The sequence below is a fragment of the Leopardus geoffroyi genome, chromosome C1 (assembly GCF_018350155.1).
Source record: "Leopardus geoffroyi isolate Oge1 chromosome C1, O.geoffroyi_Oge1_pat1.0, whole genome shotgun sequence".
Taxonomy (NCBI): Eukaryota; Metazoa; Chordata; class Mammalia; order Carnivora; family Felidae; genus Leopardus; species Leopardus geoffroyi.
The window spans coordinates 119,234,840-119,255,751 of record NC_059328.1 but is presented as its reverse complement, the minus strand read 5'-3'; the positions used below and the strand labels follow the sequence as shown (position 1 = coordinate 119,255,751).

General features: G+C 54.0%; 1 protein-coding gene across 3 annotated transcripts in view; it reads left to right on the top strand.

Annotated features, from left to right (window-relative positions):
- STEAP3 (STEAP3 metalloreductase) overlaps positions 1–18,606 on the top strand; it is a 50,273-nt gene extending 31,667 nt beyond the window's left edge. For all 3 annotated transcript variants that reach the window (XM_045479548.1, XM_045479550.1, XM_045479549.1), the window contains exons 3-5: positions 1,150–1,677; positions 8,862–9,026; positions 17,470–18,606. In XM_045479548.1, coding sequence (XP_045335504.1) covers positions 1,150–1,677; positions 8,862–9,026; positions 17,470–17,751 — 975 coding nt within the window. In that variant the 3' untranslated portion in view covers positions 17,752–18,606. The remainder of the gene's footprint in view (positions 1–1,149; positions 1,678–8,861; positions 9,027–17,469) is intronic.
- Positions 18,607–20,912: the final 2,306 nt, after the last annotated feature.

Sequence of the window (20,912 nt, the reverse complement as noted above, 5' to 3'; positions counted from 1 at the left end):
ATGGCCAAAGCTGCATACAGTTCTTGGCAGGAGGGGCTTTTGTGAAGATGAGGTGGTTTTAAACGCCAAGAGGCCACCTCCATTTTCCTGGAGGAAGGATGTCTGGCTCTAGTGTGAGAACCTCTACCAATTTGTCCAGCTCAGATGCCTCCTCTGCCCAGCTCTGTGCCAGCCTGTGGGAGAGCCCACAGGTGTCTCTCCACCCCCGACTGGAGCACCCTACCTACAGCCTGCGTCATGGGACTCCCACGTGTGGATAGGCAAGGGACAGCAGGTGAGGGCTGGGTGGCAGGGCCTGCAGGGAACAGAACTGGCAGCTGGCTAGGGCAGACTTCAAGGTCAGCTTTGGCTCGGTCCTGCTTCATGTTGTCAGGTTCAGGGAGCAGGGAGGACGTTCCAGGCTGAGGGGACAACCTGCAAAGGTACAGAGGTGCGAAATGATGCTCCTGGACCTTAGTTTCCTCATCTGAAAAATGGGGATGTACTAACCTACAGGCTTGAGGGCTGCCTGTGTAAAGCCTGGCCCATAGTAGGGGCTGAGGCAGTATTGGTGGACCAGACCGACCATAATAGTGTCAGCAAGGCCACGGTGTTCAGAGATCTGAGGACGCTAATGTGCCCACAGGGAGCTCATGGTGGGAAGCCGTGGGCGATGAGGCTGGGGCTGGCTCGTGGGCTGGCTGAGGGCCCCAGGGGGCCGAGGGACACCATCGAAGGGGACACTGTGGACCGAGGGATGCAGCTGCAACCACAGCTGCACGCTCTGGGCCACATGCAAAGCCCAAGTACTGGGCGACCCCCAGAGCAGGCCACCGTTCTCAAAGCACCCGTTCCAGGGACCCCTGGAGGGCTGCCTAGGGGGGTACGGTGCTTGCGGTTGCTGATGGCAATGAATCGGACAAAATGCTCACTGTCAGGTGAGCCCTGGGTCCTCTCTTTACGTAGGGGGCATGCTGGAGCAGGGGAGCTGGGAGGCTATAGGGGGCCGAGGAAAGACCCTGGCCCGGGAGTCAGAGACACCTTCTGTGGTTCCCTGGCCTGGGTTCCCTCAGCCGCTTAGTGAGGAGTTTGGCCGAGATGCTCTCGGAGGCCCCGGCCGCCCCCGGGGCCCGTGACCCGATCTGATCCCCCGCCCCTGCCTCCCCACAGGTGCCCATGTGCAGCGACCAGCCGGAAGCCAAGCGTGCTGTCTCGGAGGTGGTACGAGCCATGGGCTTCATGCCCGTGGACATGGGGTCCCTGGCCTCAGCCCGGGAGGTGGAGGCCATGCCCCTGCGCCTCCTCCCGGGCTGGAAGGTGCCCGCCCTCCTGGCCCTGGGCCTCTTCACCTTCTTCTACGTCTACAACTTCATCCGCGACGTCCTGCAGCCCTACGTGCGGGACGGCAAGAGCAAATTCTACAAGCTCCCCGTGTCCGTGGTCAACACGACGCTGCCGTGCGTGGCCTACGTGCTGCTGTCGCTGGTGTACCTGCCCGGCGTGCTGGCGGCCGCCCTGCAGCTGCGCCGGGGCACCAAGTACCGCCGCTTCCCCGACTGGCTGGACCACTGGCTGCAGCACCGCAAGCAGCTGGGCCTCCTCAGCTTCCTCTGCGCTGCCCTGCACGCTCTCTACAGCTTCTGCCTGCCCCTGGGCCGCGTTAACCGCTACGAGGTGGTCAACCTCGCCATCAAACAGGTACGGCGCCCGCCAGCCGCCCTCGGCCGCTTCTGGCCCCGCCGCACGATGCCGAGGGTCGGGGAGAGTCCCAAAGCCCGCGGCCACAGCGCCAGGCGGGGGAGGCTGAGGAGAAAAGCCAGGCAGGGAGTAGAGTGGAGCACAGCTTTAAAGGTGGGCAGGGGAGGCCTTGCCGAGAGGGGGGTGACAGGCGAGCAGAGGCGAAAGGAGAGGGGAGTGGCCAGTGGCGGCCGGCCCAGGGGGTAGCGAGAACAGAGGCCCTCCCGTGGGCGAGCTTCCTGGCGCATTTGGGGAACCTGGGGGAGCCCAGCGCAGGCGGGGTGGGCCAGGCCTGAGATGTTGAAGCCAGACCAGGGAGGCCCCGACGGCCAAGGAAGGGCTTTGGCCTTAGACTCTGGGTGAAACCGGGAGCCGACGAGGGGTTCTGGGTAGGGGAGGTGATCTGCCTGACGTTTTACCTGTCTCACTCACGGCCTGTTGTCCATGCGGCACGGAGAACCGCTCTTATAGAGGGGGTCAAAGGCAGGTGCCGAGAGACCCGTCGGGAGGCTGCACGGGAACCCAGACGGGAGTCCGTAGCGGCTTGGAGTGGGGTGGGAGCAGCCGGGGGCACGAAAGTACTGAAAGCATATTTTGAAGCCAGAGTACACAGAGTTCGGAAGCCTGTCGGTTTCAGGGTATGTGGGGTGGTCAGGGATGACTCCGGGGTTTTAGCCGGAGCATCTGGACTGATGCAGTTGCCAGTCAGCGGAAGTGAGGAAGGCTGCAGGAGCAAGGTGTTTTGGGGGGAGGGAGGGGCGTGCTCATTTTCATTCATTTAGGAAACCCACGTGGTGCTTTTTTGCCAGAAGGATTCCCCCGGGGAATGGAGGGGCCCTCAGGCCAAGCCGGGTAGCAACACAGGCAGGGTCAGCTGGCACCCGTACCCACAGAAAAGGGCCCCCTGCTGCTCCCTCCTGGTTTACAAGCTCACAGGGCCTGGTTCTGAGTTCCAAGCTCAGGTCTATAAAGCAACACCGCCTTTCTTTATTTTCCCCCATCTGCTCGATTCGACCTCCAGTCCCCCGCCCCCAGCCAGGGACACGGGTTCCTTCCCACCGTAGGCCACTCGTCACTCAACGGAGTTTGGCCCGCGTGCCGGGGAGATACTTTTCATCCACCTTTCCTTCAGCCCAGGTGGCCCCTGAAGTTTCTGTTGCTGCTTGGGACGCAGGGATCTTACCAGGGCCGGGCCCTTCCCTGCCATGCGGCCACCTCCCCAGAGCAGGAGCTGGAGGCAAGGCTGGGCCGCTTCCAGAGAACCACAGATCCCAGCTTTTATTCCTCTGGGGGCCCCTGCTTCCCTGCTGGCAGCTTCTCAGATGCCATGGTTCTTCCCCACCCACAGACACCTGGCATCATTGTGCCTGTGGGCTTAGGCTTTCCTAAGGGAAAGGAAGAACCCCAGATTTCAGGCAGAGAAGCAATACACCCACTAGAAATGAGAAAAAGGGAAAAAACAATAGTCACAAACCCTTAAGAAGAGCATGCTACGTTCCAGGTACCATTCTAAGCGCTTTACGTACCGTGAATTCATTTAACCCTTATTCCTGTAAGGCAGGGGCTATATACTACCCTTATTTTATGGATGAGAAAAGTGAGGCACAGAGAGGTTATGTAGCGTGACAGAGTCACACAGCCTGGGATTCAGATCCGGCCATTCTGCGGACCCATGCTCATACCCTTCCAGCTTCCTGTGGGGAAAATAAATCCGAATTCACAGTTGAGCAAATGATTTCAGAACTCAGGTCATTCATTCATTCATTCCCTGAGCACCGGCTCTACCAGGCCCTGGGGCCCCAGAAGGGAGTAAGACAGTCTGGTCCCTTGCCATAGCTGACATGGGGTGGCGTGGAGGCCTGAAGGCCAGAGTCCTAAACTCTTGGCCCCCAGCATCACTCATTAGCACAAAGACTTTGACCTTCAGCAAGTCACAGTCCCTCTTTTGTCCTCAAGGCCCTGATGTCGTGAGGCCCCTCCCAGTGCTAATGTTTTTGATGCTCTTTGATGAGATTTTCTTCTAAAACGAGCCAGCCTGCTCGGCAGGACGCTCTGCACGGCTCCTCGGGGACTGGCACCGTGTTTGCTGCCCGCAACGGGTGGCAGGTGCTTCAAGCAGTGGGTGGAGAAGAAGGTGATGCCTCCTCCCTCCTAGAGCCCTGGGTAAACCCCTGCGCCCGCTGTACCCCCGTCCACCCTCTGATTGCCACTCTCTAAATTCTCTGCCCCGCCAAGGCTCCGCTTGATATTACGTTAGCCCAGTTTTGCCACCATGCAAATACCAGAGCGCAGAGGGGCACGTGCGAGGTAATTTTCCCGAGGTCCACAGCCCTGTAGGGCTGCAGGTCCCCGTCGGAGGTTGCCAGGCAACCATCACTCCCATAGGACACAATCACTTGGAGACGGTGAAGGCCTGTCATGCAAAGGGGCCTTACATTGTCCTACAGAGTTCTGGAGGGCAGAGCCAGGGCTGGCAGAGTATGTCGGGGAGGAGGAGGGGGGTTAGATGGAGGTGAGGGGTTGACACAGAGCAGCCCGGAAGTGGTGGATCTCCTGAACCTGGGGTTGTTGGAGTAGAGGCTGGATAGTCTGTGGGTCAGCCACGCCCTCGGGCTCTGAGATGGAGGGCTGAGGGCTGAAGCTGTTCTGCCTCTTGCCTGTTCTTGCCAGGCTCTTGCCTGATCTGTGGCCTTTCCAGCCTGTCCTCAGGGGCCATCCTCTCGGGGCCTCCAGGCAGGCAGGTGGTCACCACCTCGGCTGCCCTACTGGGCCTCTGGAGAAAGGGACCACATTAGCCGGGACATGGGAGACTCTGCAGGGGTCCCTTCCATCCCCGGAGTCTGCAGATTTGGAAGCAGAGCTACATCCCAGCTGTAGAGAAAGCCCCCGAGACCGTGTTTGTGGACAGTAGTATCACCTAATAATTAATATTTGCGTAGTGCTTTCTGATTTGCTTGTGTGGCTCCCTAGGAGTGCGTTTCAAGATCAAAATCGAGATCAGAGGAAATGTTTAACCCACACAACTGTTTTCTTCTTCCCCTCGCCCCAAACCTAGTCCAGGCTGTTGGAGAGTCTAAAATTTGCGTCTTAGCCGTGTCCCTGCTGAAAAGCGCTCAATGGTCCTGCACTGTCCTCGGGATAATGATAGACTCCTCACAGCACAGCTGTGCTCTCTCCCCGCTGCTCCTGTGACACTCAGGGCCCATGTTGTCCTCCGAGTGGGCAGAGCTCATTCTTCCTGGCCCAGACTCCCCACCCTGGGACACCTTGACAGTCTGACGAACTTTTATTCCTTTATTTATTTATTTTTTTAATGTTTATCTGTTTTTTGAGAGAGAGAGAGACAGAGCATGAGCCGGGGACGGGCAGAGAGCGAGGGAGACACAGAATCCAAAGCAGGCTCCAGGCTCCGAGCTGTCAGCACAGAGCCCGATGTGGGGCTCGAACTCACAAACTGTGAGATCATGACCTGAGCCGAAGTCAGACAGACACAACTGACTGAGCCACCCAGGCGCTCCTTTTATTCTTCCTTTATTTTTTTTTTAAATGTTTTTATTTATTTTTGAGAGAGAGAGACAGAGCATGAGCAGGGGAGGGACAGAGAGAGAGGGAGACACAGAATCCGAGGCAGGCTCCAGGCTCCAAGCTGTCAGTACGGAGCCCGACGCGGGGCTCGAACTCACAGACTGCGAGATCATGACCTGAGCTGAAGTCGGACACCCAACCGACTGAGCCACCCAGGCACCCCCCTTTTATTCTTCCTTTAACACCCAACCTCTGTTAAGCTCCCCCTGCCTGCCTGTCTCACCCATACCCACCTTTGTAATCTGTTGTATTTCGTCCACACTTCTGGGGTTATTATCATGCGCTACTTTGTAATCACTCATTTACAGGTCTGTCTTCTGCCCCCACTCAGTTCCACGACTGGGTCTTCTACCCCTTGAGGTCCACGGTTCCTAACACAGATTCCCGGTACATGTCCGTGCCACTATGAAGCCAATACTAGGCATCTCTTAGGAGGAGGACACATTGAGTGTAGGTAGGGCCAGAAGTAGTGTAACTGCCTCGCTGCCATTAAGAGCAACGGCACAGCCATTTATTTTACTAATCACCTGTGCGTCAGTCACAGGCTACTCATTTCACAAACAGCATCCTTTTTTCTCCTGCAATAAACAAAGTGAGAGACAGCGGTGCGATTAGCCAGGAAGAGACTGCCGAGGGTCTCGTGACTGCCCCCTAGTGGCAGCATCGGCAGGAACGCCAGCCTTGAGATGGAAGCCATTCTCCCACTGCCAAAGGCTGCCTTTCACACCCTGCCTCCCCCTTCTCCGAGTTTGGCTGGTGGTCAGCACCACCCTCTTCCCACCCACCGCCCACCCTTGGGACGTGGAGAGGGACTTCAGCCACAGCCTCACTGGCCCTCCTGCCCCTGGGTCCTTCAGGATCTAGCCTTCAACGCCCAGGGAAAGGAAACCCCACGTGTGAACGCCGCCATTCCATCCCTTGCTGCAAGCACTACCCTGGTCACTCTCAAGGTGGCCAACTGGGTTAGCAGTAAACGTGGGAGAATTACCAGGGGAATGAGGAGCTGTCGAATCTATATTCCAGGCAGTCGTGTGTGACACTGGTCACTGGGGAGCCCACCAGATACAGCACAGTGGCCCAGGAGGCTGGTTAAGAATCCCACAGGCTAGGGGGCACCTGGGTGGCTCAGTCGGTTAAGCGTCTGGCTTTGGCTTAGGTCGTGATCTCACAATTCGCAAGTTCGAGCCCCGCGTCGGGCTCTGTGCTGACAGCTCAGAGGCTGGAGCCGGCTTCGGATTCTGCGTCTCCCCCTCTCTCTCTGCCCCTCCCCTGCTCGTGCTCTATCTCTCAAAGATAAATAAACATTAAAAAAATTTTTTAAAAAATCCCACAGGCTATAGAAGGCAGCTGGGATACAGGTCCTCACGCAGGTTCCTCGCCATCCATTGCTCCCCTGCCCACCTCACCCCTCCGCTTCGCAGAGTCACTGCAGAGTGGAAATATCAGAGGAAAAACACAAGACATTTTGCAAGCAAGTGTGGTATGTGTGTGTAATCATCCAGACTCTGACTTATGACATTAACTGCCTGATTTTACCGAAACGCAGAAAGGAATGACTAATGAGGTGTATCTGAAGAACAAACAACTTACAGGGAGATGACTTTACTCGGTGGCAGTTGTCAACACTGCGAAGGTGTGAGTAAGACTCGGAGCCCGTGACGCAGGGGGACCTCTCCGCCCTCTGCAGGGTAGTAGCGGCAGACCCTTCCGGCAAATGCTGACACGTGCTCAGTACACAAGCACAGTCGTGGGATTTCAGACGTGGCCTCTTCTAGCCCTCAGCGGAGAAACAGAGACCCAGAGCCGGGATTGCCCAGTCACATACAACTAGTGGTCAGGATGAGAACCTGGGTCCCCGGACTCCTGGTCCCTTAATGGCTTAAAGACACCAGCGTGAGCCAGCCTGCCCTAAAATAGAACAGAGGCGATCGTGTTTCTCAGCTGCAGGAAAAGCACCGGTGGGGGGGGGGCAGGGGGAGGATGGCATTTTCTAGGTTTCTTTAAACTTTGTCCTATCAGGTTTTCAGCCATTTTGCTCAGCTCACCAGATTTTTTTAATTTTATTTTTTTAAATGTTTATTCAGTTTTGAGAGACAGAGAGCAAGGAGGGGTGGGGCAGAGAGAGAGCGAGAGAGAGAGAGAAAGAGAGAGGGAGACACAGAATCCAACGCAGGCTCCGGGCTCCGAGCTGTCAGCACAGAGCCCGATGCGGGGCTCGAACCCACGAACCGTGAGATCATGACCTGAGCCGAAGTCGGACTCTCAATCCACTGAGCCACCCAGGCGCCCCTCACCAGATTCATTTTTAATATTGTCTCTGGTAACTGGACTTGGGTTATTTTTTTCTTTCCTGCTGAAATAGTGTCTCAAAAACCTGTATGAGTCATTCTGTTTTGCACAGCAGAGACCTGCCGGCTGAGGCAGAGTCACATTTCCTGACAGAAAATACTGTTCCTCGGTCTGCAGCTGTAGCGCGAAAGTAGTGGCATTTCGTGGTGCTTCTCAGAGAACACCTTGACTTCCAGGAACTCTGCTACCTGGTCTAGATGGAAAATGACGGTTCTGCTGCAAGGACCTTAATGGAAGCTTCCTCGTGTGTGCTGTTCATGGCGTGGCAGGCACGCGGGCGCTCCACGTGGGGAGTTGCGGGGGAGAAGTCTCTGGGCCCTGCAGGCCTCCCTGATGCGTGTGCCCTTTGAGCTCCGCGGGGGATCCCAGAGCTCCGTGAGGGCAGGTACCCTTGCTCCCGGCAGCCCAGGGCACAGCACACAGCAGGCGCTTCATAAGTGCTCACTGCTCGGCGATGGATGTCCATCCCTGTTGCCTGGCACAATGGTTGAGCCAAAGCCGTATTCCTCGGGCGGAAATGGGGGATGGAGTGGAAGATGGTAGCTGGTGGCTTTGAGTCAGGAAGCGCGGAGGGCTTTAGTGTCTCTGCGTGTCTTTGTGTGCGTGCCCTCAGCGGAAGCCAGTGGCCGGGGCAGCTTGGGGGAACAGGAAGGTAAAGGGTCGAGGGTAAGACGGTCTGGAAGGGGAGCCAGGCAGCGGAGGCATGAACCCATCTGGCTGAAGGGATTCCAAGCTAGCAGAGCTCTTCCTTCCTTTGGGGGATCTGGGGCCCGGAAAACCACGTGATATGGTCATGTTTGAAGGGTCTGTATGTCTTACTGACTTCTCGGACCCCTTGCCGTTAGCTCACGTGACTGTGCTGCTTCACGGGCCCCGGGAAGCTTTGTGAAAGCCAAGACCCAGACTGCCCGGGTCCTAATCCCAGCCCCGCCGTCCACTACCCTGTGTGTCACCTTGGCAAAGTTACGTGCTCCTCGTGCCTCATTTTCCCTCATCTATAAAATGGGGATCACAGCGACCCCTACCTTGTGGCGTTGTAAATCGGGGGAGCTGATGCCTAAGAAGCACTTCGAACAGGACCAGGCACACGTTGAGTGTGGCGGGCACGTTAGCCAGCATGGCGTTTCTCAGTCCTAAAACCCCAGCTCGCCCACGCCCCAGGCCACCTACCTCTGCCACTGTGCTCACGGTTTTTCTTCCATCTCCATTAGGTCTTGGCCAACAAGAGCCACCTGTGGATTGAGGAGGAAGTCTGGAGGATGGAGATATACCTCTCCCTGGGAGTGCTGGCCCTCGGCACACTGTCCCTGCTGGCCGTCACCTCACTGCCATCCATTGCAAACTCGCTTAACTGGAGGGAGTTCAGCTTCGTTCAGGTAAGGTAGTTCTGCCTGCGCCAGTGAGCCCTAGCTCACTTCCTCAGCTTACGTTGGCCCCGACCCTCGTGTGCAAGCACCTTCCCTTCTGGGAACCGCCTCGGCTTTCGCAATGTGTGCAACAGGACAGTTCAGTCAGATGCCAGGGCCTTCTGGGGCCTTGAGGGCTCAGCCAAGTCTCTTGATAAATGGGGTGCAGACGAAGCTCCGTCCTCATGACATCTGGGGAAGCCGGGTGTAGGCGCGTGACAAAATCAGACAACAGGGACGCCTGGGTGGCTCAGTCGGTTAAGGGTCTTGATTTCGGCTCAGCTCACGATCTCACAGTTGGTGAGATACAGCGCACAGCCTGCTTGGGAGTCTCTCCCCCTCTCTGTTTGCCCCTCCCCCGCCCCCCATCCCTCTCAAAAGTAAATAATTTTTTTTTTTTTTAAAAAGAAGAAAAATTTAGACGACAGGACACTGAACCCCGGGCTAAAACATTCTCAGTTTCCACAATCCTTGAGCATCTCGCCCCTCTAGCTGGGATCAGTGAGCCTAGCCGGCCACCCGGCAACATCATCTCAACCTGGCCCTCCTGTCCCCTTTAGGCCCTTGATTCACACAGGGCAAAGAGGAGGTGAACATGAGGTTCACCAGGGCATAGGGGGTAAAACACAGCATTTCCCAAAGGACCACCGTTCCTCTGAAAACTCCAGAGGAAAGGAGGTCTCTTGTCAAATAAATTTGAGAAAAGATTTTCCTTCCCCTAAGAGCCTCACAGTGCACTTTGACCCAGCAGAGATTCTAGTAACGTCTACAAGACACCCACCTTGACTTATTTCACCATTAGCCTCTTCCCTCCCCCGTGTTTTGTTCTTTCTGTCTTGTTTTTTTGTTGTGATTTTTCAGATAACGGTTACTTACGCTGCAGCAAACACAGTTGAGGAGATGCCGCTGACGGCACGGGGTCTTTGCACCTGTATTAGTTCAGCAAATACTTATTGAGCGCCTACTGCATGCCAGGCGTCGTGTTAGGTCTGTGATGTGACAGGGAACAAGACAGGCATAGCCGCGTTGCAACTGAAAGGACAACTGAGCCGGGGACATTTTTTTTTTATCTTTCTTTGGCATCTCCCACTGTTCTCTGCACAAAGTACGCGGTCAGCCCCCATGTGTTGGTGGATTAACTCATCCCCTCCGTGGATAGGTGCTGACTAATGCTGGGTTCTGCCATCGATACTGTATCAGGGCAGAGAACAGCTATCATATCCACCCCCATTATCAACAAAAAATCTGTCACACATCCTCTCTGTGTGGCGAGGACACGGCCCAGGATCCGCAGAGGGATCATAAGAGCGGTGCTCTTACGTAATCCAAATTAATTGTTCCCGACTGGGGACGCTTACATACCCTAGAACAAAACAAAGTTGTGGTGGTTTTGTTTTGTTTTGTTTTTTAAGTGGATGTTTCTGAATCTCCCTGGCTCTGCTCATCTCCAGAGGTCCTACTCGGGGCTAACGCAGGCCAGCATCAGAGGGGGGAGAAAGGAATTTTATTTATCTGCCGCTAATCCTCATGTGGCGCACACCCAAATCTAGGATTTTCCCGTTCCTGCCCGGAGTATCCTGGGGTGCGGGGTTCATCCACAATTAAAACAGATGGCGGGTTGCCCCCCTCACCAGCAAGTTGCTCCGTTAAGCAGCTGTAGATTACAGGCCCCGGCTCCGGCTGCCGGAGAAAGCCAGAGGATTTGATTTTGTTAGCAAAAGGTGCCCGGAACCTTGGCAGCCGCGCTCGACTTTACATATTTAAGAGTTGAAATCTAAATATGGAAGCCCCTCTGTCACTACCAGAGCAGGGGGGTTGCGAGGCCAGGAGATGGGTAGGTAACAATGGCAGGGTTTTACTTGTGGAAGTCAAACGCCCACGTTCTGTCCAGAAAATCAAACGCTCTGTCTCCCAAGAGTGCAAACCGTCAGCTCCCGGAGCCCGGGGTCCAGCTCTGCCTCCCCCTGTCCCAGCTCAAGCTGGGGGCCGATGACCCGCGCCCTCCCCCAAGCCTCGCTTTACACTCTTAGAAGATGGGGTTAATGCCTACAGAGGTGTCGTGAGCCACCATGGGGGTGATATGTGGAAGAAAACAAAAAGCATTTTGCTATTATGCTTGGGGCGTGTGGCCACATCTCCACTCTCCCTGACGAAGCTACCAACCACCCATTTCTGAGTTCACGAGATGCCGAGACACTCCAACCCTGGGGGTCCGAATGGTCCAGGGCAGTGTTGGCAAACTGGGGTCGATTCTCACTGGTGGGTCACGAAATCAATTTGGTGGATCGCAACCAGCTTTTTACAAACGAAATAGGATGTTACAGAATGTCAGAGTGCCTTGCATGTTCCCCGGATAGATATTTTTTCCAATAGTCATGTTTGCATGCGTGGTTGTGTACTGGGCAGTAATGAAAAATGTGATGGTTCCCGTAAGCCTCCATCACAAAGTTTGGAGTCCCAGAACTCCCTTGGAGAAATAGATACCCAGACCACCCCTGACCTATGGACTCAGAAGCCCAAGAAGTGTGTTTCTGTAAGCACCTTGGGGGACTTAGGTGCACATGATATGTGTAGTAACCTCTGGTGGGGGGTGGGGGGTGCAGGGTAGGTAGGGGGTGGTGGGGGACACACGTTGTAGAGCCAGCAGATCTGGGTTTCAGTCCCAAGACTGTGGCTGCCCCGTGAGATAGTTTCTTAGCCTGTCAGAGCATCAGTGTCCTCATTTATGTCCGTGCCCCTCTCCTGTGGTCCTCGGGAAGGTGTGAGCTGAGGACACGTCAAATGCGCAATACGTGTATTTAGTAGCGGCTGAATGAGTTTTGAGATAAGTTGCAACCTTCCCCATAAGATTAGCACTCCCATCTCCTTCCGCTGCCACACATAACCACCGCAGGGCACTAAGGCTTAGAAACTGGCTGTTGGAGGGGCGCCTGGGTGGCTCGGCCAGTTGAGTGTCTGACTCCGGTCCGATCAGGTCATGATCTCACAGTTCGTGAGTTTGAGCCCCACATCGGGCTGGCTGCTGTCAGCACGGAGCCTGCTTCAGATCCTCTGTCCCCCCACTCTGCCCCTCCCCAGCTTGCATTGTCTCTCTCTCTCAAAAATAATAAATATTTAGGGGCGCCTGGGTGGCGCAGTCGGTTGAGCGTCCGACTTCAGCCAGGTCACGATCTCGCGGTCCGTGAGTTCGAGCCCCGCGTCAGGCTCTGGGCTGATGGCTCAGAATCTGGAGCCTGTTTCCGATTCTGTGTCTCCCTCTCTCTCTGCCCCTCCCCCGTTCATGCTCTGTCTCTCTCTGTCCCAAAAATAAATAAACGTTGAAAAAAAAATTTTTTTAAAATAATAAATATTTAAAAAAAAAAAAAAAAGAAAGAAAGAAAAGAGAGAGAGAGGAAGGAAGGAAGGAAGGAAAGAAAGAAAGAAACTGACCATGGAGAGCCATGGTTCTCAATGGGCTTCGCCTGCCTCCTGGGTCTATGGTTTATTTAGCTAAGAGTCACCAAAACGGTGTGTTGACTCCAGACCAGTGACTTGTGGTGGTGTTTATCCTTTTGTTCCTAGGACTGTTTTCAAAGTTGTTGTTATTGCTTTGGTTTGGTCTCAGCTGTGCTAACTGCTCTTACTAAGCCAGGTAGACGTTGTTAGATGGCAAAATACCCAGATCAGTGCAGCCCACCTGGACAGAGAAATCGGGATTCTGCTCTTAGAAGCCCAGGTCGGCCCCAAAGGTAGGGGAACTTCCTGTGACCTTGCCCACTCCGGCCACCAGCCTGAAATAATGACAGAGACCAGCACTGACCCCGGCTTTGTGAGCCGTTGGCCAAAGCCCCTCTGTGCCACAGTAACTGAGTACCAACAGAAGCCACCGACAATCTGGCTGTTTCTTTTTTGCTAACGAGCTTACGTATAATATAAATGGCTTTAGCTTGGGGAATACAGGCGTTGTCGGGATGGGGGCAGTGTGTGGGATCTTCAAACTGTTTCCAAGGACAGAGAGTTTTAGGAAAACAGACTCGCTGGAATCATCCAGGCGTCCCATTGGGACTGGAAAGTCAAGAGGCCCTTTGTTACTGGCTGGTCTTTGACTTTCAGCCCTCCCTGTAAACCATTAGCCCGAGGCTGGGGCTTGCTGCCATCTGTCAGCATGGAATTTTGGATGGCAAAAGGATGAGGACGTATGAACAGGAGCAGCATCTCTGTGCCCTCCCAGTGCATGTACACATGCCCAGCACAATCCATTACTCCAAACTAGGAGCTGGGGGTGGTGGCCCACGTGGGTAGGGAGCTTCGGGGCATGTCACTGAGGGAGACCTGAGGCCTCACTGGGGCTGCAGGGGCTAGGTTCCTGGGCCTGGGTGGGTTCTCATTGCTGCAGCATCTGGGGCAGCCCCACAGTACAGAGGGCCCATCAAGGCCTCAGTGGATCTTTGTGGAAGGCAGGTATAGGGCCAGGTTGACCCTAATCAAATAGCCTGGGCAGAGAGCACACAGGGACTTCTCGACCTGATGCTAGAAAGGTTTGGGTGATGAGAGTCTCCTAAATTAGTTGTTGTTAGTCCTCCCCGCACAGGAGCATCATCGCTGAATTTCTAAAAGCTAAAGATGCCTCAGCCCCACCCCAAACCAATCTAGTCTGCATTTCCAGGCCAGGCGTGGGCATTCATATTATTCCCCAGCCCCCCAGGCGATCTTACCATGTAACCAGATCTGAAAACCACAGTCCCAGACTCAGGGGTAAAAGGCACTTCCCAGGCATCTGAGCAAAGCCCAGGAAATCCACCTGAGTTAGGGAAGCAACAGTTTGGGGCCAGGGAGCTGGTTGAGGGACCCCAGCGTGGCGTCTGGCTTGTTCAAGATTTATTCCTGATGGTCCGTGTTGGGGGCCTTTCCTTCCCCCTCAATTTTTTTTTTTTTTAATTGTAGTAAAATAACACAAAATTTACTCTCTTAACCAGTTCTAAATGTTCAGTTCAGTGATATTAAGTACATCCACGCTGCGGTGCAACCCTCCCCACCATCCATCTCCATGGCTCTTTTCATCTTGCAACACTGACCCTGTGTCCCCATTAATCACTAACTCCCCACTGCCCCCATCCCCAGCCCCTGGCAATCACCACTCCACCATCTCTGACTTTTACTGCCTCACAGAAGTGCCCTGATGTAGTATTTGTCTTTTTGTGACGGGCTCATTTCACTTAGCATCATGTCCTCGGGGTTCGTCCATGGCAGAGCAGGTGTCAAAACTACCTTCCTTTTCACTTTAAAAAAAAAATTTTTTTTTAACGTTTTATTTATTTTTGAGACAGGGAGAGACAGAGCATGAACAGGGGAGGGTCAGAGAGAGGGAGACACAGAATCCGAAACAGGCTCCAGGCTCCGAGCTGTCAGCACAGAGCCCGATTCGGGGCTCGAACTCACAGACCGCGAGATCATGACCTGAGCCGAAGTCCAGACGCTTAACCGACTAAGCCACCCAGGCGCCCCCCTTTTCACTTTTTTTAATGTTCATTTATTTATTTATTTTGAGAGAGAGAGAGAGAGAGAGAGCACAAACAGGGGAGAGACAGGGAGAGGGAGAGAATCCCAAGCAGGCTCAGCACTGGCAGCGAGGAGCCTGACGCGGGAGCTCGATCTCACAAACCATGAAGATTGTGACATGAGCTGAAATCAAGAGTCAGGCGCTCGACCGACTTGAGCCACCCAGGTGCCCCAAACTGCCTTCCTTTTTAAAGGCTGAATAATATTCCACTGTTTAGAGTGATGACACTTTGCCTATCGATTCATCTGTTGGTGGACGCTCGGGCTGCTCTCGCATTTTGGCTATCGGGCACAGTGCTGGTACCAGCATGGGGTATATGCCAATCTCTTCAGGACCCTGCTCGTAGTCCTTTGGGTGTGTATACCAGAAGTGAGAGTGCTGGAGCCCATGGTAATTGTATTTTTAATTTATTGAGGAACCTCCCTCCTGTCTTCCATAGCAGCTGCAGCCTTTCATATTCCCACCCACGGTGCACGAGGTCTCACATTTCTCCATATACTCTCAACACTTGTTTTCTGGTTTTTTGACGGTAGCCATTCTAACACGCACAAGGCAACATACTGTGGTTGGATTTGCGTTTCTCTAATGATCAGTGATGCAGAACATCTCTTCCATTGCTTATTGCCCATTCAGAGATCTTCTTTGGAGAAACTTCTGTTCAAGTACTTTGCCTATTTTTGAATTGGGTTGTTTGGTTTTCTTTTTCTTTTTAAAGTTTATTTGAGCGTGAACGGGGGTAAGGAGAGAGAGAGAGGGAATCCCAAGCAGGCTGTGCACCGTCAGCACAGAGCTTGACGCAGGGCTCGAACTCACGACCCGTAAGATCATCACTTGAGCCGAAATCAAGAGTCGGATGCTTAATCAACTGAACCGCCCCGGTGCCCCTCTGTCATTTGGTATTCCGTTGTTGAGTTTAGGAGTTCTCTATGTATTGCGGATATTAATTCCAAATATTTTCTCAGTGCTGGAGACCTTTGTAACCCCAGTCTTCAATATCAGTAGATCAGAACTAAGAAAAAGTTGGTGTGGTTCAGAAGTTGCTAAGAGATTTGGCGTTCTTGATAGATACATCTGGAAGTGATGAGGATTTGGCTGTGACTCGCAGGCGGGGAGCCTTCCACTTGGGGACTGACCATTTTAATTTGACCTGACTGTGGGGAGTAGCACGGATCCAACGATGGCTTTTCCCAACAGGCTGTGTTGAGCCAGGAAATTGTTAAAGATGGGATAAAGACATCCTTGAAGTGGTTAAAAGCTAAGGAAAAACAGAGAAACTGGGGGTCTTCCGGCAACGAGTATTTTTCAGGGCTCAAAAATGCTGTACTTGGGAACCTCTCTATGAACATATAGTGGCTAGTCATTAGAAAATGTTTGTTTCTTCATAGAAGTACTGTAAGCAATTCTCCCAAACAATGTTCTTTCGCATACTGAGGTGTCACATCTTGGTGGGAGGAGCGAGAATGAGGCACGGTAGCAGAATTGGACCCACTTCGAGCCGTGCCTGAGGGGTGGGCGGACAAAACCGTCTCTCAACCAAACCCCTGGATCGATGCTGACAAGCTGGGCTGGAAGGAAATCCAGGAGGCCCAATTGTAGCTTCCCCGTGGAAAGCTCAAAAGCAACCCATAAAGAGTACCCTGAGGGACCGTCATACTGCCGCATTTCAATTAAACCCTTACAGGCTCTCCTTGGAGAAAATGCAAATGTGTGCACTGCTTGATAGGTCCCTGCTATTTTCATCCCTTATGCAATGAACACAGGGCTCTCCTGCCCCAAATCTCTCGGTGGTTCCTCAGTACCGCCCAGTGCCTCTCCCCCACACCTGCCACGAAGCCCTAACCCTTGGTGCCCTGTGCTGTCCATCACCCCGGCCTCGTCTGGGGGGCTGCAGAACGCCCATCCATACAGTGCTTCCCCCACATCTCCAGCTCCAGCTTTGGGAAGCACGGACTTCCCACTGAGGCTGATTTAGTGGCTTGCCCGGGGTCACAGTGTCATGCGAGACTATACCACCAACAGCAGACTCTGGAACACCTCATTTGTCGTCCACAAGAACTTGACCTGCCACAGAGTCCGAGGCTAGAGCTACAGATCGGCACTTCCCAGCTATTTACGGGCCGCAGCTTCTGTTTAGGTTTGTGAGTCTCCATCTCTGCGCATCCCCTTCCAGGCAGGAGAGTGCCCTAGTGGGGTTTCCCGCTGAGGTGTTCGTGAGTCGGGGCATGGACGGGAGGGGAGGGAGGGACCGGCACCCATCAAGCCTAGGGCTTCACAAATAGCGTCAGGTGACCCGGCCCGCAGGCCTCTGAGCCGCTCTCACGACTGGTGCCAAAGCCACCTGCCAAGTACGCTTGTCACTTTGTGTTTATTTTTAAATCAACCTAAAACCAGTTCACCTTTTTATCTCCCCTCATCTCAGGCCAATTATTATTTGTGAAACTATGGCTTTGGTATGCTGGGAGACACCTGGTACTCTAAGATACGTTAAAATATGAGCAAAACTAGTACGATGTTTTTAAACGTCTTTGAACTGCATTCCATCGGAAGTCCTCTGGTGGCTGCCAAAATAACACAGTTTGGGGAAGAAACCGCCTCATTTTATCAGATGCTCGTGATTCAGTCCTTACATACCTGCAGGCTGGAGGCATGATTGTCATTTTTCCGTTGGGGAAACTGAGGCTCAGAGAGTTCAGGGAGTAGTAGTAAGATCATGCAGAGAGGGGGTCATGGGGCTGGGACTGGAACCCAGAGTCTTGACTACCAAAGCAACCCCCGCCTTCCTTCCCCTCTGCCAGGCAAGCCGATGAGCCTTTGGTGGAATCGCCGTGTCTGTTGTCCCCCTGGCCCTAACTCCATCCTTCCTTTCTTCCGCAGTCCACCCTGGGCTTCGTGGCCCTCGTGCTGAGCACCCTCCACACGCTCACCTACGGCTGGACCCGTGCCTTCGAAGACAGCCATTACAAGTTCTACCTGCCTCCCACCTTCACGCTCACGCTGCTGGTGCCCTGTGTCGTTATCCTGGCCAAAGCTCTATTCCTGCTGCCCTGCTTCAGCCGCAGACTCTCCAGAATCCGGAGAGGCTGGGAGAAGGACGGTGCCGCCAAGTTTATGCTGCCGATGGACCACGCCCTGGCCCAGAAGACGAGCCACGTGTGAGGTGCCCGCCTCTGGCCCCAGAAACCAGACACAGGCAGGACAGTGCCCTGGGCCTGTCGGGGCTGCTTTTCTCGATTGAGCAGGACGGTGAAATTGTGCACACATTGGTGGTGTGAGGTCTGAATTCCTGGGACACCAATGTAGGTGGCAACATTCAGAATGGCACACACGTGTGTGTGTGATATATATGTTCATGTATATTTCATATATATATACATATATATATATATAACAGGATTTGCATTTATACTTAAAGAGTTGAGCCCCTGAGATTTCAACTTGTGGATTTAAAAGCAAGAGCCAGATGTTAGAACAGCAGCTCACACTGTTGTGATCTCTGCAGTGACACTCTTTGCACAGAAAAGACAGTAAGAGGCTTGTACCTTGGTGGATTCCATCCATTTGTGTCCCACTCCCTTTTTGCTGCTTTCCCAAGGCTTTTGTCGAGTTGGAGTCCAAAGGGGGCAGATAAGAGCTCTGCCTGGAGCCTCATGGGATCACAGGGTGGAAGGGTCGCCAGCGAGCAGGGGGTGGGCTCCTCCCTCATTCACCTTCAGCGGCAGCAGGAGGTCAGGCGGTTGCTAGGACCCTGGGGGGTGAGCCTGGTGTCTGTGCCCTGGGAGCAAATTAAAGATGAGTCCTTTGCGGGGTAGGGGGTGCAGGGGGTCGGGGCCGAAGCTGTCCCCTCTAATCCTCCTTGAGCTGGGGAGATTTTTTTTTTTTCTTTTCCTGAAAGTCAGAAGTCACCACAGCGGCTACACATTGATCCTCCTGCGGGAGTGTGAAGTCACCTCCGCGTAGGAGCCACTAATGAACCGTCTTGAGAACAAGGGTAATTTTTTTTCCCTCCTTTAAGTTGGTGATGACTGTTCTTCAAACCACTGTGCCTTCTCACCTTTCAGATCATTAGTTTGGATATCTCTTAGGAAGGCCCAGAGCAGGCCCTCTGGAAATCAGTTCGAGAGGGAGGGGGAAACATAGCAGACAGCCCTCAGCATCACAGCTGAGGCTTTTCTCAGACCCGCCCAGGGCACCAAAGGACTGACTGTCCCCGCTGAACTGGTCCTGTGGAAAAACCTTGGGACCTCATCAGATGCCCTCTGCTGCTGCCAGGCAGAGAACCTGCCAGAAAACCTCACTGGCTCCAAGTTCCACACTGCTCTAAGGAAAACAGGGAGCACGTGGGCAATGGTGACCCCAAGGATCACCAACCCCAGTCAGTTACACTCAGAATAGTTGGGAGGGTCTTTTCTACCAAAGCTGCAAACTCGTCAGACTGCTGCCCCAAAGCACAAGAGGCTGGATCCCAACCAGGGCCGCAGGACACGTGTCCTCGAAGCCCATGCCAACCCTTGCTGGTTCCTACTGAAACTGCTGTGATTTCCCCTGTGGATAAATAGCTGTTCTTGGCTGAGCCCCCCGACCCCAGAACCAGGATGATCTGTCCTCTCCAACAACAACAAAAAAAAAGGACCTGTAGCCACAGAGGGGACAGGGTCCCAACGGAAGACACGAGTGAGACAAACACTGACCTCTGCTCCAAATGGGGAGTGTGGGTCTTCTGGGCCACAGGTACCTTAGGAGCACGGTCAAGCCAGCAAAGGCTGGCGAGACAGCGCTACGAGAAGAGGATGCCCCTGCCTCCCCCAGAGAGGCTTCATGAGCTCATGTCTGCAGAACGCATTAGGGTCCTTTAGTGAAAAGGGGGTGGAAAAAAAAAAAAAAGCCAAGTGCAAGAGTATCTCATTAGGCCGGTGACTGATGGAGGGAAGGTGGCGCAGGCGAAGCTGTCTGCTTCCTGCAGATGTTTTCCTTCTGCTCCTGCAAGGCTGAGCTGCAGAAGTTCGCCTTCCACATGGGCCCCGATGAAGCGGCGCCGTGATCCTCGGAGATGCTCGCTGAAAAGGAGGCAGGCGAAGCACAGATTCCAGCATTTGCTGAACACAGTGAGGGCCCTTCAGTGTCCTGCTGATTGGAAGCAAGGAGAACATGGGCGACTGGGATCCACCAGGATCTCCAACCCCAGGCAGTACTGGTGGCCTTCCTTCTCTGGCCCTCCTCCCTGGGCCCAGGGAATTTCCTTATACCAAAGATGCTGACACACGGCAAATTCCAGCATGCTCCCTCCCCTTCCCCATCCACCTCCTGCTGCAGGTGCTCCTAAGAGAAGAAAATGGTTCCGAGGTGGGGGTGGCAGGAGGGAACAGGTGCAGCAGGGGACCTGGCCACCCACCCACTGGACAGTCGACTCATGAAAGGGGGGGGGGGGCTGTGTGTTGGGCCTTGATCTGGTGTCTGCTGCTCTTCCCTACCTCACCAGGCAGCTGGCAACAGCACCCCCCATGAGAGTGGGTCATTCCCTTTCAGCCTGGTAAATTCTATGTGCCTCTGGGTACAAAAGTGCCTGAACCAATGTGCTCCAGAAGTCCTAAATGCCACGGTCTGAGGTTTAAAATCAATGCCATTGAAACAGTCTGTGTATTTTGTGTTTGAAACCTTGTAGGGCTTGTCTAAGAAGCAACAGAAATAAACCCCTAACCTTCTGTGAACTTCAGGCTTTTATTTCTGTCCCGCCGATCACCTGCCCACTCATTATCGCTCATTGGCTCAGTGAGCCTTCTGACTGGCGCTTGCTCTGAGGCAATATGCAAAGTGAGTACAGAATGATCTGGGCTAGAGCTCACCTCTGAGGAAGGGTAGACACGAAGATCTTCAGCAACAGGCAAGGAAGGACATGGAGGAGATCCAGGTGACAATGTGGTGGCGGTGGCAGGATGCGGAGGAGGGGGGATGCGAAAGGGGCATCCAAAGCCCCTTCCTGGAAGGCTTCCTGGAGGGGGCGGCGTCTGTGCTGCTGTCAGAAGGCTGCAGCCTTGAATGCAGGTGAGAGCTGCAGTGCTTCTCAAACTAGAATGTGCACAGGAGCGCATGTGGATCTTGTTCAAACGCAGCTCTGAGTCACGGATCTGGGATGAAGCCGAACCTGTGCATTTCTAATAAGCTCCCGGGTGCCCTGGATGGTGTTGATCCTCAGGGATCAGGGCTGAGATGGCTTCCTTCGTCCCCCTTGTGCTGCGTCTCTGCCCTGTTACCAACTTCCCCAGGACGTTGGTCCCCTGGCTGCCCTGGAGAGCTGTGCCCCTGCACACTGCAGATGTAGC